The sequence below is a fragment of the Typopeltis vanoorti genome, chromosome 23 (assembly GCF_054136105.1).
Source record: "Typopeltis vanoorti isolate ZY-2024b chromosome 23, IOZ_Tvanoo_1.0, whole genome shotgun sequence".
Lineage (NCBI taxonomy): Eukaryota > Metazoa > Arthropoda > Arachnida > Uropygi > Thelyphonidae > Typopeltis > Typopeltis vanoorti.
The window spans coordinates 64,360,982-64,387,305 of NC_143571.1; the positions used below are offsets into that span (position 1 = coordinate 64,360,982).

General features: G+C 35.1%; 1 protein-coding gene across 4 annotated transcripts in view; it reads right to left on the reverse strand.

The window, feature by feature from the left end:
- Nucleotides 1-26,324, reverse strand: part of LOC150093914 (unhealthy ribosome biogenesis protein 2 homolog) — a 393,653-nt gene that overhangs the window by 118,109 nt on the left and 249,220 nt on the right. For all 4 annotated transcript variants that reach the window (XM_090412865.1, XM_090412866.1, XM_090412867.1 and 1 more), the window contains 4 exons: nt 22,098-22,386; nt 16,015-16,269; nt 12,335-12,457; nt 11,496-11,585 (listed from right to left, as the gene is read on the reverse strand). In XM_090412865.1, the coding sequence (XP_090268991.1) occupies nt 11,496-11,585; nt 12,335-12,457; nt 16,015-16,269; nt 22,098-22,386 (757 nt within the window). The remainder of the gene's footprint in view (nt 1-11,495; nt 11,586-12,334; nt 12,458-16,014; nt 16,270-22,097; nt 22,387-26,324) is intronic.

Here is a 26,324-nt window from a genome sequence, read left to right on the forward strand (position 1 = left end):
GATATTTCATTTCGAATATTTCATTTTGACTGTCTTTACTCATATAGTGTACTCTATTGTTTCCTTGTAGGGCCCTTTTTAACACGATTTTCCATAATGGGATCAAACTTTGCAAACAGTTCGACTAATTTTAAAAAATTGTCATTATTCCTTTCATATAATTTATCAGATGATCCACGAAAAGCTAAATTTTGGCTACCAAGGAATTTTATAATTTCACTCAAGCGTTCTAAAAAACTCGTCCAATGTTTCTTTTCCATTTCATGCATGCTTTGAGACTGACAATCAATAGCAGTTTTGTTTTTTAAATTTTTATCAAGTTCCTTCCATTTTAAGAAACTTTTCTTGTGAGTTAAACTAGTCTAATGTCTATGCATAGTTGTACTTACATTTCTCCAATCGTTATAACCTTCTACAAAACTACTTGATTCAGTAAGTGCAAAACGTTTGCACCAAAAGCAAAAAACAGAATTTAAAGTTTCAAAATAAATGAGCCATGTTCTTGGCACGAGCTCCCCGTTTTCCATTTTTCTATTATAATACGTGTGGCCAAATTTACGACCATATGTATCTCTGGGATATATTATATTTTTCTTTTGAATAGTCCCCATTTCAATTAAAACAGCTCATAATTTTTCATCAATATTTCCCCATTCACCTGGATCTTCTAAATTTACAGAGACTAACAATGTGTTAGTTTAGTGGTCAACTACAATTAAATCTTCTCCTAACTGTTTTTCACTTAAATCCTGCATCTTGTTATCTTGTTCAACAGTTGTAATAGTACTTTCATTCAAACTGGATGATGTGCACGGTTCGTCAACTCTGATTTCTGATGTATCGAGTTGGTTACAATCTGCATCAGAATATTTTAATATTTTAAGAAATTTATTAAGAGCCCCAGTTTGTTTCTTAATATCTGCTTCTTTTGCAGCATGACGCTTACGATTTTGTGCACCAGATAACTTTTTTTAATTTTTGATTCCATTTCTATTACCCACAAGAAATTATTACACAACACGATACAGAGAAGAAACAATAGTCCGCACTGCGCTACTGTCAGTAGCCTATTGAGATGCATACTGTTATAAATCTACTGTTGCTATCCTGTCATTACTACGACACTGTAAAATTTTATTATTATTTTAACTTTGTATACTTGTAATTTCTATTAATTACTTGTGATGTCTTTTTTCTTTACTTTATACTTTATTCTCCTTTATTCTAATGTAGCTGTGCGCACTTTCTCTCTCTCTCTCTCTCTCTGAGAATCTGTCTTGTTTATATTATTACGTGCTATGTTTACAAGAAAGTCAAATAACATTTATTTACATTACTATGAAATGTACATGAATTTAAACATTAGGAGATTGCTTTCGCTATCCTTCTATAAAAACTCTTTAGCAAAATTTAGAACCTTTTTTCTTCAACTTTAAAATACTTTCTTTAACAAAAAACCTTATCTACTCTCAGTTTACAAATTTTACTTATTAAACTCCAAGCTTACTCGCAAAGAGGTAACCTAAATCTCTCTGTTAAGTTATCTTGATAATTTTGATATCAACTTCTAACATGCCAATTGATTCTCTTAAGGACACTTCTTAACCTTATTAAATTAAACATATATCTTAATAGTCTTTCTAATACAACTATAAGAGGAATTACATAAAAGTTTTGAACTTACAAAGGCTCTGTATCTCACAATTAGTCAAAAGTCTTTCACTAAAAGTTCTATGGCAATTCCTTCATCTCAGATCTTCATCTGGAATTTTGGTTTCAGCTATATCAATTGGGAATGTAGCAGGACTCGTACAGTTCTGGAAAAATGTTATTCTCCCATGGTGAAAAGAAAAACTTACAAGCGAAGGTACTTCGGGAAATTTACCTCGCCTTTTCTCCTCTACTTGGGCTCGCTGAAAATGCCTGGACGACTGCCGTCTCAAGTAGCTTGAATTGCCGTCTCTAACAAACTGAAAATGCCACCACCATGAAAAATGAAACTGTTGTCAACTGTCAATCAGGATCCCTCTGGAATGGAAACTTTTCTCTTCTATGGCATTTGGGACTTCTCCTTTCGGCAATTTGAAAGCTTTGTCTGTAGCCTAGAAGTCGTTTGTCTCTAGCGACGTCTCGAACCGAGAAGCTCCTTTCTGGAAGCGGAAAACTTCTCTCTCAACCAACGTCTAGATCTGGGAAGCTCTCTGACAATGTCTGGAACTCTCTTCGGCAACGTCTGGGAACGGGCAGCTTTAGCAATGTCTGGAACCGAGCTGCCTCCTCTTTGACAGCGTCTGGAACCGGGCAGCCTCTCCTGTCTCTCTGTGGATGTCTCTGGAACCCCCCCTCCCTCTACTTCTGCAGCAATCTCTGGATCCGTGCAGCCCCTTCTTCTTGCTTTAGTCCCTTTTTATTATACCTCCTCTGAGACCTTGCATGAAGTTTGGCAACCCCCAAAAATCAGTATGATTCTTTTATGTTAAGTTTCAAGTTCTGCACGCCTTTTGTTCTCCTCCGCTTTCTTTTAATTGTAAGTTGCCGGCCATTGGGAAGTTATTTGAACCTTTCTGACTGACTTAGGAGATGTTTACACTTAGAGCCTGCAAGCCTTTCTCATACAAACAAATTTTAATAACAATCTTTCTAATGCCATCATGTAGATCTATTACATGCAGCTTCGGCGATATAAACATTGCCTTTGTTTTTAACACTCTAACATATTCTTATTAAAGCATATATACAGTTAACTTCCAGAGTGTTATTTACAATAACATCTAAAACAAACTATACAGAGACAAACAAAGTTTATTTTTACAATATTCGCATGGGACTTAACCTAAGTAAACAATCGAATATAATGTGCTTGGGAATATTTCAGCTACAACCGAGTTTTTACAGTACCATATGACTGGTTACATAGCAACAAATGTTTTGTACGAAAATTCGTTTGTGCACATAAAAACCGTTCACCGTTTCACTTTAGATTCTGGAGGGAAGCATTTAGCCTGCTCTCACTGCAAAATTGTAAACAACCAGCAATATACAATTTTTTAGAAATTTTTATTCAATGTATCCAGCCTTATTTATTTTAATATTGATCATTCTAAGAATTTTTTGTTTTTATGACAAAAATTTTGTTTCTTAAAAATGAACTTATGACCCGTGCCCCGGCGCCTCCTTCGTAGTGGCGCCCACATGCCCGCTTCCGCCGGCCCTGCTCGTTCGTTCAGTATCCAGGTAGATAGCCAAGAGGGTGCACCACGAGAAGGTGAGGATTGGACATTAGGTCAGAAGCCCTGGCCGGTTCTCTGTATTCCTTTAAAGGCTATGTGGAGGTCTCCTCTTAGTTATACAGCTTTGACCCTTAAGCACCCCTGTCTGTGGACTTTTCTAATTTGTGAGTTGGTGGGATTGTATTCAATAAGCATCCATAGGCATCAATATAGAGGTAAGTAGCCCGATCTAATAATAGAGCATTAAACATACCTGTGTAGTCCGTTTGATTAAGTACTACTGTGGCGTTTCCCTTATCTGCGTTGGTGATCACTATATCTACACACTATACTGGCAATACACCATCATGCATAAAAAACTCAGCCCACCCTCTTCAAAGCCAGCATAGAAAACCTTACACTCCAGCATACTGACATAATCGTCAGTTTTAACGTCTCCTCCTTATTCACAAATGTCCCTCTCAAGGAAACCTTAGAGTTAATCCAAGCTAAATTTCCTCCCGATATATCAGCCCTATTTCAGTTCACAATGAACTCAGGCTATTTCGTTTGGCAAGGAAAATTCTACAAACAAATAGAGGGGACAGCCATGGGTTCACCAATCTCCCGTTCCTTGGCCCACTTCTTTATGGAGACTTTTGAAGAGAAAGCCTTAAACTCTTCCCCACAAAAACCAACCATATGGCTTCGCTACGTTGATGATGTGTTCGCTATTTGGCCACATGGTTCTGACACACTCCTCTCCTTAACACACTTAAACAACCAATACCACAGAATCAAGTTCACCCTGGAAAAAAAGAGGAAAACAATAGCCTCCCTTTCCTAGACACACTAGTCACCCACCAATCTGATGGAACCTTGGTTTTCTCAGTTTATAGAAAACCCACCCATACAGGCAGATACATCCACCAACAATTCCTCCCCCCACCCCACCCCTCACAACATTATGAAGTTATTATGACACTATACAACAGGGCTAAACTAATCTGTTCAAATGACAATGCCCTAACCATTGAACTAAACCACATCCTCAACACTTTCTCAGCCAATGGCTACCCCTCCCAAAAAAATCCAAAAAATATTGAAACTAACAAACCACAACCACCCCCCAATTACAACAAGGATTACTCTAAATCCATCACCATTCCCCACATCGAGGCACCTCAGAAAAAATTACCAAAATCTTAAAAAAAACATGACTTGACCTCCTGTTACAGACCATATAGAAAATTGGCTTCCCTTATCTGCTCCACTAAAGACCAACACTTCCCCTAGACCTACCTGGTGTATACCAGGTCCCTTGCAGCTGTAAGCTGTCCTACTTTGGCCAAACAGGCAGGACAGCGAATATCAGAACACAAGGACTACATCCGTTTTCACCAGTACAGCCACTCCGGTCTTAAAGACCATGCTCTGAATACACGCCACAGAATATGGTGGAAGAAAGCTACAGTAATACACTGTAGCAAATTCAAATTTGGAAGACTTTTCATGGAATCAGCCTCAGCCCTAAGAAATATGCCACACCTCAACAAATTTGGTTGCATGAGACTCCCCCAAATTTGGGAGACCTATATCAGAAGACCTTCAACCCAACAGCCAAGAATATCACCTACATAGCCCGCTAGGGGACACCATCAGGATAGGAGAAACAATAGCTTCCTCGCTTCTTCCTCATTTACTGTGTATAGTGCCTGTGTGCATGTGTCTTTATTTTAAGTTCCTGTGAAGATGGCAACGTGACGTTGCTGAAATATTGGAAATATTTATTAAAGTTTAATTTAATTTATATTCTATTGTACATTGTGAATTCCTTAAGTTATTTAGTAAGCATGTATAACCAACGTATAAGCCTTCCTACGAGAATTCCATAGGGCATTATACTCTCTATAACCATCTGATACAGCATATTCTCAGTTTTCCTTGAGACATAATAACTACATAAAATACCATTCTTGGTTTTAACAGCTACATGACCTGTTCTGCTTGAAATGCTACATCCATTTCACACTGGTAAGAATCTATGTGGGGTCCAGATACATGAAAGCATCCACTGACTTTATGGTGCTTACCTCTAACTTAAGATCTGTTGTACTATCACCTCCAACTATTATGTACTTGGTTTGTAACAGACTGACTTTCAGGACCAAACATTTATATATATCTAACAATTTTTCACCTAGTATTCCACATCATCCTTGTGTTGTGAGAGGATCTCGTATTCATCAGCAAAAAGAAGATATATGAGACTTGTTCTCCTGTAAGCACATGCATTCCATGGCAATGCTTATTCCAATTCTCCAGGGGTCACAACTAATTGGATATTAAACAATGTCGGTGATAAACAAAATTTCTGACCGAGCTCTTTGCTAGATTAAATTTTTCTAAAAGTTTGTCATCAACCTTTATAGCAGATCTAAATCTCTGCTACCACTACTATTCCTTCATCTATACTTGCTCTCTTTGATGCCTGCCATATTCTCTTCCTTGGGACAGTATCGGAAACTTTTTCCAGATATACAAAGTTTAAATGGAGTTCTTTGTTCTCAATAACCATTTTCTGGGATACTGGTTTTAAGGAAAACACAGTAATCCTTCAATTATACAAACCACAGTAGGAAAGCAATTTGCCTGTTGGATACTTGAAAGGTCAGATAACTGAAGGTACAATTACATGGTGCTATATCAAAAGTTGGTTGCCACACTAACCCATTCAAGTGTTGGTTAACTGGTGATTCAGTCATTTAAAAATCATGAAAAATAATAATGATTTCTTTTTTGTTCTTTTCGTAGGCATTTCCACTTATCAGCAGTATGCATGTTCTCAGATTCCATTCCCTGTAATTATACATAGAAGACATTCCAGTTATAAAATCAGAATGTTCTTCTGATGTTACTGGCAATATTCTGAATTCAATTCTATCCCCCACAATTCAACTAAATATCCTGTTAACCAAACAGATGAAATTTATTCCACCATATCTCATGGTCTTTCTTACTGCTCTTCTTATAGATGGATGAAAGTTGTTCCCATAATAATAGGTGCTTTAGGCACCATCCCTAAAACATTGAAAAAACATCTAGAAGCACCTGAGTTAGGTGGATTAAAAATTGCGCAGCTGCAAAAGGCCGCTTTGTTTGGCACAGCTTTCATTTTAGAAAGTATTTCCACAACTCATAGGCCCTTGGATAGGGCTCAAATTAGTGGAATATAACCAGCCTTTTCTTAAGTCCGAGGAAGCAAATCGAGCTTTGATGAATATTATATATATATATATATATATATATATATATATATATATTATATATACAGTATATGACAAATTTCACTTATAAGAAATATCCTCATCTCCTTGTTAGCATCTTATTTCTTTGATGCAATTTTTGTTGAATATCACTATCAGGACTGGTAATGCTTTATTACTGCTACATGAACATCTACTACCATTCTGCCAGGGCCAGCCATTTCCATTGTTTGATGCTTGAAGGGCACACCTCAAATTCCCCTCTTCTACTGTTACTTTAAATGTCATTTTCCCAGATAAAAACCTCTTATTTCTTTGATGTTCCACCAAATCCGCATACAATAAACCATTGAAATATCTCTTAAAACCTGAAAGACCAAACAAGATTGAGTCCTGCTCAAGATCTATAAAGGATTCGTATCAGTCAGATAAATTGCTAGGTCTCCAGAGCAACTATATCCTACTAAGTATTCAATTTTACTCCAATTTCTTTCCCATACTTTTTCTTTGACCTTAATTACCTTTACTTCTTTTTACTTATCCCTTAATACAGTTGTACTCTCTCTCTCTCTCTCTCTCATGAGATTTTTCTCTATCTTCTCTTTCAGTGAAGAAAACAATTAAATATAGAATAGAGAAACTTTATTCTATATTTAGTTGTTTTTACCATCTCTTCCAAGAGCTGCTTTCAGTCTCATGAATACATTTCTTTAAATGATCACACAGCTCAGATGCAGATCTCTCTCTCTGATAAATCTAATTTCTGTTCAAGGCATCATTCATGTAAATCCTGCATACTACTGTCCTGTAATAGCTCTATTATATATATTAACATTTAGATCTCTCTACCATCATCATTGAGGCATTTGGACTCTTAGATGTAACAGGATACACAGTCTATCAACATATAATGATCAGTCCCATATAACACTCTCTCAATCTGAACTATTTGCCATTTTCTCTCTCTCTTGTCTGCCCTAACATCAGAACAATTACTGATTTTAGGCGTTCAGTTGGTTAGGTCCATGTAATCCTTGTATATATCTTTGTGTTGATAGCAGGCATTTAGCATCTTACATCAATCATTTTCCCACACTCAAACCAATCTGTATCCATTTTCATTAACTTGATCTTCCTTGTGATGTCCTGCCACACAAGGATTATCACTCCGTCCAACATGACTTTAAAGTTCTCATCTCATCTTCCTTTTACCCTCTTTTACTTTGCAGTGTGGAGGGTTTATTAATCATCGGACCTCAAACTGTTCACAGGATAAGGTGGTCAGCCCTACGCCCTGGTGTATCCTATGTCTGTAGTGTTGAGTTCTCAAAGGCCAGTTTGCTGCTTTGTGGGATGAAAACCCCCAGGATAAACTGGGGAAAGAACCCTACTTTTCACACCCAAGACCGGTTAACTTGGCTATGGCTGAAGAAGATCCTTCAGCACCTCACATCACCGATGGGAATCGAACCTAGGACACGCCTTCCCCAGGCATATGGTTGGGAAGCACACAGCCACTAGGCTAACCGTGCAGACTTGACTTTTAAAGTTGTCTAACACTGATAATTCCATGTGAATATCCACCTGTTGATTCAATAATTTCTTTTAGATCTTCAAAATACTCTGCATTCTGCAAGAAATACATTTATTTATATACAGTCATTTCCCGAGTTACGTAAGTAATGCGTTCCGTAAACCTTTACATAACTTGAATTTTATGTAAGTCAAATTTGTAAATTGCTTAAGCGTAACTTCGTAAGAAATTGCAATATTTATTATTATTATATGTATGTATATATACAGATATGTATATTATTTACACAGTATTATTTCATAAATGAAATATCATGCAGCAGTATTTACTCGGATATAGTTCGACAATGCGAACTTTATCCTTCACTATTGTATTAACTGTCAAAATAGGTTGATTTATATCCTGAGCTATTGTTGATATAATTTTCCCATCTTCATACATACGAATTATTTTCAACTTTTCTTCTAAAGTAATTGCAGACCTTTGTTTTTTAGATTTATTACCAGCGCATTCGGTTTTGCATTTCAAATCCATTTTAAGGGTAAATAAACAACGAACACTAACAGTGATAAACAAGTGACTAAACTAACCGCGCGAGGCATGGACTACTGATGGTCGGGGAAAGGAGGAATTATTTACGGAGTCCTTATTTCTAATTGGTAGTTTTCAGTTTGAATGTTACGGCTTTTGTGCACTTGCCCTCTGCTGGTCTCGGCATTTACCGGTAACCTGTCATTGCCTGTTACTATTCGTTACATTTACTGTGAATGCCGAGTCTAGTTAACATTATGTCGTTGCATGCTGCAATGGATGTGAAAGATGCAAACATGTTCAAACGTGCTAGTAGTTGTAATTTTCGAGATTTATTATGTAATTGTGAATTTACGTAAGTCGGGGGTGACTATATATATATATATATATGCAAACCTATAGTACATTTTGTACTGTGGGTGGGCTAAGCATTATTATTTTTTTCAATTTTTATCAATTTTATATATAGATTTTGTATTTTTGATATTTGCTTTACATAGTCCAGAAACCCTGCTCTAGAAACCAAACATGGAACTTTTCAAGACACTTCAGACCCTCAATAAGTGGGGGAGGCAGTGTCAGCTATAAACATAGCAAAATATGTCAGAGAGGCATTTAGTTTTAATCATAAACATCTATGAATCAAACCTGGTTATTTATTAAAGTTAATAGAGGAACATCCCTTTTCAATACAACTGCAAACACATCACATCTGCTTCTCTCTTCCTTGGCTATTTCTGTCCTCTGGAAAAACCTTCCTCATAATGTGTTTACCAACAACTTCAACCTCCAACTCTTCAAGAAAAATGTCAATAGATTTCTTATTTCTCAATTTTTACCTATACCCGACACAGGGCACTAATATGCTATAGGTTCGTAGACATCTTGTGCGCAGGATAAAAAAGAGTTTGTCAGAGAAGAGGACTTGCCTACAATTCAAATTTCCATTTTAATGGCTGTAGATCTTGGTATTATCCAAAGTAAGAAAAGTGAAATCTTACTTACTCACCCTGTATCATGATAGTTTGGCAGTGGTGGTGGGGTGATGAATCATGGGAATGCAAGTTGCATTTCTGCAAGAAAGGGATCAAAACCTCCACCAAAGTGTATCAAGACAACCATGCTGGAATCTGTGCTATAGCCCTCAACAACACCACCACCTTGTTTCACAGTAGGCAGTGGACCTGCCAACAGGACTCAGCCCTTGTACACAAGGCAAGGACTACACAACAGTGGTTGGAAGCAAATGTGCCTGACCACATATCACCATTTGAATAGTAATGAACAACAACAGCTGGACGTTTCGATCTGAATCCTTTGGACTTCAAATTGTGGTCAGAGCTTGAGACCTGGGTTCGATTCCCATCCATGACATGAGGACCTTTATCTGGTCTCTTTCAACTAAAGGTGAGATAGCCAGTCTCTTATGGAACTAGAGGGCTTTTTCACCCAGAAACTCAGGTTTTTCATCCCTCAGAACAGTCAAGTCAGCCTGTTCCCCTTTTCCTCCACTGTCCCTTAGGGTGGTGGAGGAAAGGGAGTAACCCCACACAAATAAATAAAGAAATAGGTGGGGTGCTGGTACACACTTAGCAGTTCAGTTGTTAGTGATGACAAAATGCATCACCAAATAAACCTAATGGGTATTATGCCAAAAAAACCTAATAGGCACTAAATGATTATCCCAACAGCCAAATGGAAACTAAATGACTATGCCAATAAGCCTAATGGGTACTAAATGATTAATCATCACATTATAATGGAAAGTGGTATTAACCATGATATTCTAATAAAGAACACTAGCTTAGTTCCTTATTCTGAGTAGATAAACACATCCTCTTCAATACATTGTCAAATCTTTAGCCAAATTCAATAATGGTTGTGATAAAATTAGTATGAAAATAAGCAATAAAAATGACTAAATTCATGGAAATAGGCTAACATAAAAATCAACTACATTCTCAGTAAAGTTTGCCACTAGGTGGCAAAGATAAGACATTTGTGGAGAGAGCTGTGGAAACATAAGCTAAACTCTCATATTTGTATGTGGCGATATCAATATTTTGTCAAATTTTGTTGTGTGAGAGCTATGACTGGTAGGTCATAGCTCTCACACAACAAAATTTCTCAAACATTCAGTTTAGTTAAAATTGTGTACTAATTTACTTCTTTGTGTTTCTCATGTGTGGTTTTCAGAGTGGCAGTGAGATGCAGATTGGCATGAAAGATGTATCCAAGTGATATAGATTACCATAAAAATGTGCACAATTTCACATGGAAAGAAGAGACAGGGAATAAGAAAAGTCTCATTGACTATGTTATTGTTGACAGTGATGCTTTCTCACTGGTACAGGATACTAGAGTGTACAGAGTATTTGAAATTGGAAGTGATCACCATTTAGTTTTGAGCAGGAAAAAATTGAATTTCATATTGAAAAGAAGAACACATAAGAAAGTTTCAAAACTTTACAGGTGTATCCTCAAAAAGAGAAGGCTCCTTAGTTTAATGGATTTAATTTAATATATCTAAGACGTGTCTTAGATACGTCTGTCCTCTGAACCATGAGCAAAGAATGGCAATTCTGCTCTCCAATAAATAGAAGTGCAAATTCCAATGTGGATATGGAGATTTGTGAGTATCTTTGAGATGAATTTCATTTTGGTGTGACACCACCACCATCCTCCTTATTGAAAACCTTTGAAGTAACTTGAAAAAGTTTCCTTTGACAGTACTAACATATGATAGGTTAAAACATTTCATAGGTGGGATTTAGATTAAAAAAATTGCAATCAAAATAGAAAAAATAACTAATACCATACAATTTAAAAACATGCAAAGAATGAATAATGGCATCTATATAAATCTCACAATAACAAAACATTATATAAATAAAAAGGTATTCACAAGAACACGTAAAAACCTATGCATAAAAATCCATTTTCAAGCACACTTACTGCTAGCAAATTCTGCAAAGTTATTACAGTGGCCAGAAGTGCGACTTTCTTTCCAAACATGGCATTCCTACTTGAAATTGCAATACCCAGCTAAAGATGGAGAGAAGGAGAAAATATTATTTGATAAAAACAAGCACATTCTACACACTTTTATGTAAAAATAAATACTACATGAATTTAAGAACAAGAAAAACTTTCATTTTTTGAGAGGAAAAAACAGATATTGAATACAGGCAGTCCCCGGGTTACGGACGACCTGACTTACGCCGTTCCATACTTACGAATAGTCTCCCAAGGCTCGCCATAAGGATAATTAATAATTAAATAATTAATAATTCAGGAACTAGTTTCCTTGGGAACTGTGCCCTCAATTATGTGATGATTTCATGGCTTCGCAGAAGAAATCGCCAGAGCCAGAAAAGCTGTGGAGGAAAGTGGCAATGCACTGCACAATTGGACATCGATGAAAATGATATCATTGACAAGCTTGAGACAGGATCCTAACAATCAGATGTTTACAAAGTTTACCGTGCAGTTAGTGAGACCATCAGCTGCTACAAGGCCATTTATGAGGAAAAAAAGAAAAAGGCTGTGCAAACAACCCTAGATACCTTTTTCAAGAACCAACTTCAGTAGTAAGCTCTCCAGCAACAGAATTAAATCCTGATTCTCCAGCACCATCTTCCAATTAATGTTAGACTAACTTCTGTTTATGTTCTGTTTGTTTGAATTAAAAGAAAGAGCACAATAGTTTACATACAAATCCGACTTAAGGATATTCTTAGGAGCATATCTCGTTCGTAACCTGGGGACTGCCTGTATTTTGCAAACTGACTTACCTCATTAATGAAATCCTCCATCGCCATTAAGCTAGTTGTGTGGGTGAGTGATGATCTGATGACGATATTGAAAAATGTGTTGATCAGTTCAATTCCATTCCTTTCATTCAAGTGAGCCTGATCCTTTTAAAGAAAGGAGATAGTTAAATAGATACATATACACATACATGATATGGAGACATAAAAGTTCTTATGTCTCAAATATGGAGACATAAAAGTTCTACACTGACTACACTACGTTATTCAGAAGAACTGATCAGAAAGTCGAAATCTAAATGACAGTATTAGAGTTCTCATAGCTCCCACTGATTAAAAAAAAAAAAAAGGGAAATAAAACTGAATGTGAGATTTAAGGTGGAATTTCTCTAACTAGGTTCAGACCAAATAGAGGATGTCAAGATCAGATTTTCACTTTATGACAGATAGTTGAGAAATCATAAGAATATAACAAGGATCTGTATTTAAGATTTGTACATCTGCAAAAATTATACAAGGTTGCAAGAGGAAAGCTGTTCAGAATTCTGGAATTATATGTGGTAAATACAGAGCAATACATAGTTTTGGTGTGGGACAACAGTGAGCACTATCTACACAGAACATATCATGAAAGAAAGTTGCATTAAACCTTAGGCACATGATGTTGTACACCTAAACAAATCCTGATTATTAAATACTTAAGGAATTGACAGCATATACTAGAAATATAAATTAAATCAAACTTTAATACATACTTTCCAATATTTCGGCAACATCACGTTGCCATCTTCACGGGAACTTAAGATAAAGACACGTGCATGCAAGTATTACACAACAGAAAATGAGAAACGAAGCGAGGAAGCCGTCGTTTTCCTAAAGTTCTGATTATGCCCCCCCTAGCAGGCTATATTAGTTGTTCTTGGCCTTTGGGCTGAAGTTCTCCTGATATATGTTTCCCAAATTTGGGGCAGTCTCATGCATCCAAATTTGTTGAGGTTTGGCATGTTCCTAAAGGCTGAGACTGATTCTATGAATAGTCTTTCATATTTGAACTTGCTGCGGTGTATTACTGTGGCTTTCTTCCACCTTATTCTGTGGCGAGTATCCAGAGCATGGTCTGAGCCCAGAGTGGCTGTACTGGTGAAATCGGATGCAGCCCTTGTGTTCTGAGATTCAGATATTTGCTGTCCTGCCTGTTTGGCCAAAGTTGGACAATTTACAGATGTAAGGGACCTGGTTTACACCAGGTAGGTGTATACCAGTTTTTTTTTTTTTTTTTGGGGGGGGGGGGGATGGCTACCCCCCAAAAATACTAAAACCAGTTATCCACAATCCCCCCCCCACCTCACAAAAAAGATTACTCTAAATCCATCACCATTCCCTACATCCGAGGCACCTCGGAAAAATCAACAAAATCCTAAAAAAACATGACTTGACCTCTTGTTACAGACCATATAGAAAATTGGCATCCATTATCCACTCCACTAAAGACCAACCACTTCCCCTAGACCTATCTGGTGTATATCAAGTCCCTTGCAGCTGTAAATTGTCCTACTTTGGCCAAACAGGCAGGAGCAAATATCAGAATCTCAGAACACAAGAAGATGGCAACATGACATTGCCAAAATATTGGAAAGTATATATTAAAGTTTGATTTTATTTATATTTCTAGTAAATGCTGTCAATTTCCTTAAGTATTTAATAATAATGTTTAACCAGCATATAAGCCTTTCTACGAGAATAAACAAATCCTGTAAAAGACTTAAAGATTCTACAACTAAATCGAATATAGTTGTAATAAATTTGGCATGAAAATTATTAATAAAAAGACTAAAAAGTATGAAAATAGGCAGGGACATGAAAAACATTTAGGCTATTTTAGACACAACTTTTTTTTAAGAAGAAGGCAATTTAGACAATAAAATTAGCGAATATGATATATTCAGGGAAGCCAAATGAATAAATTTATATGGAATAATAAAGAAAGAAATGATCAAAAACACTAAACAAACAACATATAAGAAAGTGCTCAAACAAGTTTTAACTTATGGATTTTAGAGTTGACTTAGAACTAATCAAAGATCAGAGATCACAGATATGTGAGAAAATGAAAGGTGAGAACAGATGGCACCAATAGCAGAATCGTATTTAAAAAAAAAAAATAATAATAATAATAATAATGTAAACAGAATGGAAGAAGAAAAGTCAGCAAATGAAGTTTGATGCAAAAGTGGCAGGAAGAAGACCCAGGGAAAGACCAAGATCTAGGTGGACTGATGCAGTTGTGCCCTGAAAGATAGAAATATTAGATCTGACAACATTGGAGTGATGACAAATAGGAGATGAAGTTTTTCAACTCCATCCACTGGATTTCAGTCTGCGTGGTTAGCCTAGTGGCTTTGCGCTTCGCAACCATATGCCTGGGGAAGGAGTGTCCTAGGTTCGATTCCCATCGGAGACATGAGGAGCTGAAGGATCTTCCTCAGTCATAGCCAAGTTAGCCGGTCTTGGGCGCGGGCAGTAGGGTTTTTCCCGCCAGTTTATCTAGTGTTTTTCATCCCACAAACAGGCAAACCGGCCCTGTGAACACACAGGGATACAGCCAATAATACCTTGAGGCATAGAAGTGACCATTCTATCCTCGTATTTCGGTTACGAAATCCAAGCATGCTTGGAAGGTTGTGGGCCTTAAAGGCCTGTTAAAGCCATTGGGATAGATAGGATAGGGATCCACTGGATTTCAGCAAACCAAACAATTTCATCTTGCCATCTCTTTCTTGGTCTTCCCCTTTGTCTACTGCCATCCCATTTGTCAATAATTTGGGCCATCTTGTGTTGTTATATCATGGAATGTGTGCAGTCCATTTCCATTTTGAATGCAATGAAATATATAGCAGGAAAATAATTATAGAAGGATTTTTTCACTTGATTAAAAAGGAAATTATACTTGACAAGGAGTTATATTCTTGTTTAATCTTTATCCAAATATAAGCAAAAAAAAGTTTGCATGTGAAGTATCTCTGTGAGCAGGCTACTTATATACAGAGGCTCTTGACTTCACTTGGATCTGCCTTGGTATCCCAAAATGCAAAACACATTTCCTGGTCATTACCTAGGTGGATTTCAACCCCATAATGCATAGCAATATACACTTTCAAAAGAAAGTGTGCTTTTCATTATGAAATACTAAGGCAATTGATGCAAAGTCAACACCTTCTATATACAAGTAGCCTAGTTATGAAAATACTTGATGTGCAAACAAAGTTTGTATGAAGTATTTTTCATATTTTCATAAGTGTATAATTTAATACAATTTAATCAAGTATAATTGACTAGAAAATAAACAGTGGAGAGTAAAAGGAAAATGTAACACAGCTAAGTGTGTTGTTCTGTTATTTATATTTATTATATTTAGAGATGGGATTAGCAAAATTTAACATTGTGCTGTTTACGTGAGATTTCTGATATCTGCTTAGCAAAGCTGTAAATTGATACCCAAAGGTGTATCAAAAAGTGTTATGAAGAATGCTATGCACATAGATAAAAACAACTTTTTTTGAATTTTTTTTTAGCGTATCCTATTTCAAAAACAGGAAAAAGGGTTGCCTTCCTCTTTAAATGCATATACACAAAGAATACAGTAACATGATTTTAAGTTTCATTATGATTACTGCATTTGTAGTTATTTCAAAATAACAACTTACCAAATAGTTGACATTCTCCATTACTTGAATTACAGTTTTAAGGAAAGGTGAAACTTGTACAAAGTCAAATAACCAAGTACTACGTGTACCGTCAAATATGGCCACCATGTATCTTATAACTTCTTCAACCAAATGGAAATGATCTTGAAGCTCTACTTGGGATTGCTGAATTAACACAAATATAGTAGATAGCCCCAACAAACAGCGTATTTTATTTCCAGGCAAAAGATATTCTAAAGCTAAAGAATCCAGAAGCTTAAAAAAAATTAAAAATAAATAAATAACATAAGAATATAACTATTTTTTTTAAAAATTATAACATAATTTAATACTCACCAAATGAACAATAATTAATCTTTAAATATCAGTGTCACTATTTTGTCAGAAGCTCAAATTTTATATTTTTCATTATTTATTAATTATATTGTAAATAACTAAATACATATGGCCAGGATAGCATGATTTTTTTCTATTGCCCAATGCACTATCACCATGCTTAGTGGAAGCTGTGGTTTAAAAAGAACCATGTGTAGTTTCAAGAGCAAGATTATCCAAATAGAGAAATGTACCATTCTTCAAAACAATGTCCCTTCAATTATAGAGAATGATATTATAATTCATTATACTAAAAAGAATTCATCATAGGTTTGCAATGATTTGTAGGTAGGATTGATATATAAAACATTATCCAACTTACATATATTACAAAAGCGTGCATCTTAATATTTTAAACTTTAACTTTCTAACTCAGGGAGCTGAAAGTCAAAGCTGTATATAACTGAGAGGAGACCTCCACTTAGCATTTAAAGGAATGTGGAGAACTGACCAGGACTTCTGACCTAGTATCCAATCCTCACCTTCTTGTGGTGCACCATGTTAGGTATCTACCTGGATAGTGAATAAATGAGGATGAGTTGGCAATTTGGGATTTAGCTGACCAAATTATATTCTTATTGGTTTAAACCAAAACATAAAATGATGGTACAACATAACAGAATTTCATGTCGGCTAGGGTGTCGCACAGTTAAACAAGGCTCCTGTTGTTTTCGCCAGGGAGGACAGTGAAAAGTCAGCTACTGGAACAAATCCTGAAACACACCCCAACTGAACATCGCCACAGTTCAAGATCAGTACTATCAACATAAAAAGCCTGAATGGCAAAGAAATGGAGCTTGCTGAGAAATTGAATAAGTACCAGATCGACATAATAGCGATGACTGAAACAAAAAAGACAAAATCTAGTGAGATTTTTCTGACCAATAAATACAAAATGTTATATTCAGGAAATCAAGGAAAAAATGACAATCAAGGAAAAGAAAGTGTAGTCATAGTATTCAACACTAAATACAAGACTAATCTTCTTGAATGGAAGGCAATATCAACTAGAGTAAAGAGTGATGTGTGCAAATATCAGAATGGGGAACTGGACAATGAGACTTATTTGTGCCTAACTGACACAATGAAAAATTGGTCCTTGTTAGGAATCTAAATAGCAGAACAGGAAATGATTGTCACACATACAAAAATATATTGGGAAAATTTCATTATTTCATTATTCAAGAAATAATGAAAGAGTTTGAGAACAGAACAAACCTGAGATTCAGTGGCAAATCCTGAAGAAAACAGAGAGGCATGTGCTGATGTTGTCAGCAATGATAGAAAAAACCAGAACTCCATGGTACAGGGAGTTAAAGAGGTGGTAAAGGAAAAGAAGAAAGCATATCAAAAGTTCCTGACAAATAAGTCAGCTTGTGCTCTTAGAGAATACAGAGACAAATGTAAGAATGAAATACTGTGTAAAACTAGCTAATCAAAAGTCGTGAGAAGACTTTGGTAAGAACATAGAAAATAAATATCAGGAAGGTGGCAAAATATTCTGGAGGCAGTTGAAAAACTTCAGAAATGGATAAAAGAGTGCTGTAAAAGAAATCAGAGATGACAAAGGTGACATGTAAACTCAAGTAAAAACATATCCTTGAGGTATAGAGTAATTACTTTGAAAAATTGCTATAAAATTTTGAAAAATTGATAAAACACACTCAACAGGCATGCAATCAGGAATATATATCCATACTTGAAGTACAATAGAAAAAGCCATCAAAAGCCTGAACTGTGGAAAGGCAGCAGGAGTAGATGCTATTCGACCAGAAATGCTGAAGTATGGTGGTATAAAAGTCTTGCAGTGGCTGCACTGCATAGTTCTGAAGGCCTGGACAGAGGGATGAATTCGTGATGATTGGAGCAGAGCTCTCATAGTATCCATATATAAAAAAGGGAAATAAAACTGAATGTAACAATTACAGAGGTATTTCCCTAATGTGCGTTCCTGATAAGATTTATGTATACTTGAGAAACGGTTGAGAAGAGTTGTGGAGGAAAAGCTTGGTGAAGAACAGGCTGGGTTCAGGCCAAATAGAATCTGTCAGGATCAGATCTTCACTTTACGACAAATGGTCGAGAAATCATGGGAATATAACAAAGATCTGTATTTAAGTTTTGTAGATCTGGAAAAGGCATGTGACAGGTGCCAAGAGATAAGCTATTCAATACGCTACAGTTATATGGTGTCAATGAGGCATTGTTGTGTCCCAATTTATGATTATTATTCTTACTAGTGAACTTCTGCTTATCTATGTTCAAGATATCACCCCAAAATACAAATATTTAAGCTATTTCTCCCCTTAGTGTCCCTAATATTTATATTATACTGCGCCTTTTGGGACATTTAGTTTGAGATATTAAATATAAAAACAAGGAGCAATTACTAAAATATGTTTGAATGTGAAACAATATTGCAGTCGTGACACTTTATCTCGTTTTTTAACACATTAATTTCCTGTGTGATTAGGTTCGTACGTTTTTCAAGTGGTGCATTGGGCAGCAATTTCAGACAACTGTTTTATCAATGAACAAAGGTTTATTAAACTCATTAGTATGGTACAATTCAATTCAATACTAAGAAAATATTTACAATATAACATTAGCTAATCACAAGTATTTGGCTAAGATCCTATATGGGTAATACAATCATGCCGCCATATCAAATTCAACGCATACAATCATATGTATAATCCCCTATCTAATTAACACTTTAGCTAACCCTATATTAGTCTGAATATAGGGTTATGCTGTATATACGCTATATGCTGTAGCACATGGACATATATGATCAATTCACTCTATTTAAATATCCAAAACTATGTAGATTAAATTATCCTTTCACTGTACTAACACATAACTTTGAGATTTAAGACTTTCCTATACGTTACAATACCCATGCATAAATCTCAGGACACATAATTACTTATATAATATTAATATTAACAAGCATACTTTCATTATAATCAGTCATGTACTAAAGTCCTAGTATAAATTTCCTTAGTCTCTTCAACAATTCAGTAATAGAATAATGATTACAATTACAGACGATTTTCAGTTAACACGAGATTTTTACAGTACCTTTTTATCTTGAGTTTTCGATATTGGCCTCTACTTTTTTTCCGATTGAACTATCCTGGTATGATCTCTCCTATAATCGGTCACTCCTAAGTTCCTTTTTGGCATTAAACTGTACTTATGCGAATCTTTACTTTTCGTACTTGAATTAAGAACACACTTTAGAATCATCTATACCATGGCTGTGAGACTCATCACGTGGACACAGACTTCTTTACAGATTTCCTTTTTTTGTAGTTGTCACTGGATTATGAAACACATAGATAATACCTTCTTTTGTTTAGCTAAATGGCATTCCTCATTTCTTACCATAGGAAATACGGAATCGAAATCCCGCTCACTATTGTTTCCTTGTTGTGACGACGGAGATTAACTCCAATCCCGCCACTCAGGAAAACCACGTGAAACCTATACGAAGGAGCTCGTGAAGAAACTATCCAGGAAAAAGCCTTCTTGGGGGGGGGGGGTCTAACCCTTTTATACCTTGACTCCTAACGACACCTTCTTTAATTTCTTTTCTCCGCCCCTTACTTGATTCGACTTCACCGACCAATTAGGGTGGCGTTTTTCTGCCAAACATCCTTTGGTCGGCGAGCTCATGACGATGTCTCAAATCCGGGAATTGACCCTGAGCGATAGTCTATTGTTTTTTATTTTTGCTAGCTTCTAAATTAATCCCCTTTCCAAATTTTTAAGAATTTACTTAATTTTAATCTCTAGCCTCTCACATACAATTTCTTATTACTAACTTTTCTGTTTTACTTAGCTAATTGTTTTATATCACAACTGTAATATTTTCCTTCTTTTATTATTTAGTTCTTCAAACACTTTTTTTGTTATATATTTTACTTGGATGCAAGAATATTTTTCTTTCTTTTAAATAATTCATCTATTAGCTTTTATACAGGGGTTTTATTTTATTTTCTCTTCATGTTACATCATGATAACTGGGAATTCTACATTCTTAAGGTATCAGGGTGTAACAGCATTATATCAAGCAATACTTAGTCTTTATTTGAGTTGTAAGTAGCAGTTAGAATTTAAGGAAGTACAGGAAGATGGTTTAAGTTAAATCTGGTGTCACACAAGGATGTACATTAACCCCTTTGTTATTCATTATCTATATGGATCACATTGTGAAGAAAAGTATTAAACCTGATATCAAAATTGGATATGTTAATCTCAGCTCTTTACTTTGTCCAGATGATGTTATACTTGTAAATAAATCTGCTACAAGTCTGTAAGAATCTCTGACTAAATTGAATAACTGTTGTAATAAATTTGGTATGAAAATCAATGATAACAAGACAAAGACAATGAAAATAGGCAGAAGCATTGAAAATATCAACTGCATCGTGAATGGAGAACGTATAGAACAAGTAAAACATTTCAGCTACCTAGGTGCTACTTTTTGTGAAGATGGTAAATTAAATATGGAAATAGACAACAGGATCAACAAAGCTGGTATGGCAGGAAGCCAACTGAATAAATTTATATGGAATAAGAGAGAAATTAGACAATACACTTAATTAGATATATACAAGACAGTGTTCAAACCAATTTTTAAATTATGGATCTGAGAGCTGAGTTAGAAGTAAAACACTTGACCAAAGAATAGAGATCGCAGATATGAGAGTCCTGAGAAAGACTAGGGGCATGAACAGATGGCATCAATGGCAATATCATATTAAAAATGAGGATATTAGAAAAGAACTTGACATTGTTAGCATTCAGGAATGTGTTAGCAGAGCTAAAATAAGTGGTACGGTCACTTAAACAGAATAGGAGAGGAAAGATTGGCAAAACATGTGTTCTCTGCCAGGTTGGCAGGAAAAAAAGACACAGAGGAAGACCAAGATATAGGCAGATTGATACAGTAAAAATTGCCTTAGAATAGACATATAAGATCTTATAATGTTGGAGTCTTGACAGGTAACAGACAGATTTGGAGGAAAATTGTAGATATGAAATCAGTAACGCATCCCTTGAGGAGTTTCATGATGATGATGAGTTAGTAACTTGGGAAAGTTAATACCATGAGTTGGTTTGTTTGTTGGCAAGGTTTCTCATTGCAGGATAGGCAAACTGGTTAGTGAATAAATTCAGTTAACAGCTATAATATGCCTCATATCCTCAACTGTGTCAAATGTAATTCCAAACACCATAACAAACATCAAACCAACATGCAAGAAATATTTTATAAGCATTCAAATGTTTTGCTACAGTGGCAAGGTTTCTCATTTGTAAAATAGGCAAACTGGCCGGTGAATACATTCATTAATAGCTATAACATACAGGCCTCATAGTATCAGCTGTTTCAAATGTAATTCCCAATACAATAGCAAACATTTAACTAATATGCAAGAAAAATTTTATAAGAATAATATAGTTAAGCAGTTTAACCATTGAAAATATTTTTAAAAAATAAAATAAAGTGGAACTTTATTGATATTTTTGTTCAAGTTTTTTATTATTATTAATTTTCTGATGAATTAAATGAATTTTCAATCTTCATAAATAACTGAGTAAATGACAACGAGAGAACATTTACACAGAAATACAGATTAAGGAAATAAACTGAAATAAATAAGTTTCATTAAAACAACCACATACACAAAAAATAATACCTTTATAAGGGCCAACAATTTTTTACTTTTCAATTTTCTTTTAGGTATAGAAAGGTTCACCATCCATTTATTCAATGTCTCTGATGCATCTTTAACAATCTTCCACATTTCATTTAATTCTAAAATTTTCTGCTCATTGATACATGTTCTCTCAATACTATTATTATTACTGACAATAGTATATTTGGGAGTACTTTCTCCATATTTTTTCCAGACTTCAGGATGGCTTGACAAAGAATCAAAGATCTGTTGTGAATAATTCACTGCAGGTATTGAATCTTCTAACAACCTAAACAATAAAAATAAAAACAGAGAGAGTGAAAGAAATATATCATGTATAAAAATATAATGATGCCAGCTTGGTTGGCCGAGGGGTTAGAATATCCGCTCTCCAGCCAAAAGGCTGCAGGTTTGAATCCCGCTGTGAGCATGGATGTTTGTGATTGTCGGTGAAAATCTAGTGGTAGTGATGGTCGGTAGATGGTGTTGGTGTAGATGATGATTTTAGTTCCGGTTGGTGGAGACAGAGAGTTGTAGAGTAAGTCTCCCTCGATGAGGTTTTGGACTCCTTCGAGGTGTCATATAATAATAATAATAATTATTATTATTACTTTTATGGCTATTTAACCTATTTTTAGAACAGGAATATAGAATAGAGTATAGAGAATTTAGAATATAGAATCCTTTCCCAAAAAAATTTTTCGCCTTCTTCGCAACGTATTCACTGCCCACTCTTAAAACCCAGGTTTTAAATCTCACATACCTTGTGTCTTACCCACAATTCTCCCACATCTCTCATCTCCACATTTCCAAACACCCCCCCCCCCCCTTTTCAGTCATACTTCGGTAATATCGCCAGATGCTGCTCAAAAAGATGACAACCAGGAACATCCTAGAAAGGTATGTTAGAAATTATTCCTTCCTTATATTCTTCACATATCTATATCTTTAAAATGTTAGTAATGCCCTAAAAATTGAGTCAATGATATCATAAAAGAGGTACTCCTAAACAAAAATAGGCAAAATAGCCATAAAAGTAATGTTTATTTTAGAGGAGTAACATGGAAAATTTTCCAGAAATAATATCTATAATGATATAAAACTCATAAAAAGATTTTTTTTTCAAGTACAGTAGACATGCATTATAACAAACAGCACTATAACAAATAGTTAAAAAATAACACTATAACAGTGTTATTTTAAGCTCACTGTTACAAACAGAAAATGCTCTAACTTTCATGATAGGAAATTGTACACTAAGAACAAACAATGGTGGCAAACTGAACAAAGGAGAATGGAAGAAATATAACAAAGAAAATCATGAGAAAAAACACAAAAGAAATTATGGGAAATAGACCAAGAAACGGATGACAAAAGAGTAAAAGGAAATGAGAAAAAATTGTACATTGACAACAGAATACAAAGACCTAATAAGAACCAAACATAAAGAACACAAAACAATACATAAAAAAAGTAGAAACACAAATGACAATGGGAGACATAAGAAAGAAATAGAAGAGTATGAAATTATAACAATGAAAATACAGAATTAATACTGAAATTTCAAAATATTATGTTAGCTAAATTAATGCTGCTTACCTGAAAATTTCATATGTGCCTGCTACACCATTAAAATAATTAAAAAAAAAGATATAAATCCTAAATCAAAACAGATTTTGTACTCACCAAAAGTTATAGGTATTGGTGACACTCATGGCATAGTTACAGGGATAAAATGTTAAGGATATAGTGTTTTCAAGGAGAATATAGAAAACTGCTGATGATAGCAGATGACTTGCAGTAAAGGTAGGTCAGCTAAGATCTTTGAATGATGGCATGTAGATCACTGTTTAAGACACTGGTTGCAGATGATCTTGAAGCTTGGGATATCAGTGAACTCACAGTTTGTCAAATGAGTAAGATAGGATTAATTGTAATTGATAGCAGGTCATTTATTATTGTTATTATTACGTAACACTTCTAGGAATCCAAAGACTCATCGAGGGAGGGCACCTACTCTACAACTCTCTGTCTCCATCAACTACAATGAACTGCAACTACCATCTTCATCTACACCAATGCCATCTACCTCCCATAATCACCACTAGTATTTTCACAGACAATCACAAACATCCATGCCTACGTCGGGATTTGAACCCATAGCCTTTTGGCTGGAGAGCGGATACACTGACCACTCGGCCAACCAGGCCAGCATGGCTTGGTTGGCCAAGTTATGCAATTTTTATGCAAAATAGTTATGCAATTTTTTTTCATGCTTATGGTATTTTTTATGTGTCACTAGGCTGTCATATGCTGCTGATGTAATAATTTCTTTCATATCATTCCATTCTTTCTCAATGTACAAGAGAAAGAGAGTAGGTGATAGACCAGAACTTTGTGGTACTCCTGCATTGGTGATTAAGCCTGAAGAAAGGGAGCTACTTACCATGACTAGAGAGAATGACAGAGAGAGAATGTGGGCTATCCAGTTATGCAATTTTTTCATGTTTATGGTATTTTTTTATGTGTCCCTAGACCAGTGGTTCTTAACCTTCCAAGTCACGGAACACTTTTGATTATAAGAAAAAATTGGGGAACACCAATTTTTAACAAAATTGGTGTTCTTCAACTTTTATCAAACTTAATTTTAATATGATACTAAAAGTTTTTATAAAACTTTTATAAAACTTATCATAATGCGATACTTGAGCTTGTCGGCTTTTGCAGGTTTGAGCAATATCAGGTCTAATATGAAATATAGCTACCCTCATCTCTCTTTGACTATATTAGTAAGTCTTTTACACTTTTTAGTTTTTATCTTGGTTAATATTGAGAAACCGAGCTCACATAAATATGATGTTGAAAATTGTACCAAAATTTTCAGTGCCCTTGTGGAGAGAGCTAGGTATTCATCTTGGAGAAAAATCCAAAATTCCTCAAGAGTTATTTCTGAGAATTTCATTTTTAGAGTACGATCCGTTGACAAGGTAACTAATTGTTCTTCTTCTTGTAACGAAAATTCACAACTCGATGCATTAACTGTGCTAAATGGATTTTGTATTCAGTCATAATTGTGTGTATTTAAGGAAGAAAAGTAACTTGAAATCTTTTCTTCCAATATTGTCAAATGTTCTGTTATAAAGGAAATAATTTCCTCGACATTTTTATTACGGAACAAAGGAAACATATCTACTGTATTTTTTTCTGATATGAAGTTTTTTCCAAAGAGATAATTTTTTCTGAAAAACTGACAATTTCTCAGAGGATATCGAAATATTTTAATTTTCCCCTTGGATACTTGTATTAACGCTATTTATATAATTAAAAATTTCAGCTACTATTTTAATATGTATAATGCTGTCTTCTGTATGAGACGTATTTCCAGCGACATCATTACTACTACTTCTTCCACTTGTACTTATCCCATCATTAATATTTGCCTGAGCATCACGTTTTCATTTAATGATAAATTTATCCATTGTGTACTGCTACGATGTTAGACAACCCACAAACCAAATACATATTAAAAATAGACTGTGCACTATTACGATGTTACACAACACACCAGTAGCGCACTCAGGATTTAATCGTAGGGACCCGAGTTCATTAGACGATTTGAGAATGCACACTACACATCACATATAACCAATGACTGAGCATCTGCAATGATCGCTAATTCATAAGTACAGAAATAGAAGACAGAACAGAACATAAATTTAAAAAATGAATTTTATTATATCACTGCTTGTTTCACTTAACAATTTTTCCAAGTAATTACTCCATAGATGAAAGATATCTTTTTTTCAGTTTTCATGTCACCTTTATCATCTAATTTTTTTTACAGCACCTTTTATCTATTTCTGAGCTTTATCAACAGCCTCCAGAATATTTTGCCCACTTCCTGATATTTATTTTCTATGTTTTTACCAATCTTCTAGTGACTTTTATTTAGCTAGTTTTACAAAGTGTTTAACATTCTTATATTTGCCACTGTATTCTCCAAGAGCACAAGCTGACTTATTTGCCAGGAACTTTTGATATGCTTTTTTGTTTTCCTTCACTGCCTCTTTAACTTCCTGTGTCCACCATGGAGTGCTGATTTTTTTATCCACGGACACAACCTCAGCACATGCCTCTCTGGCTGAATCAATCAATGTTTTCTTGAGGATTTGTCAATGACTCTCCAAGGTTTTTTCTTGAATAATGTTTGCATATTTTAGTCTATAG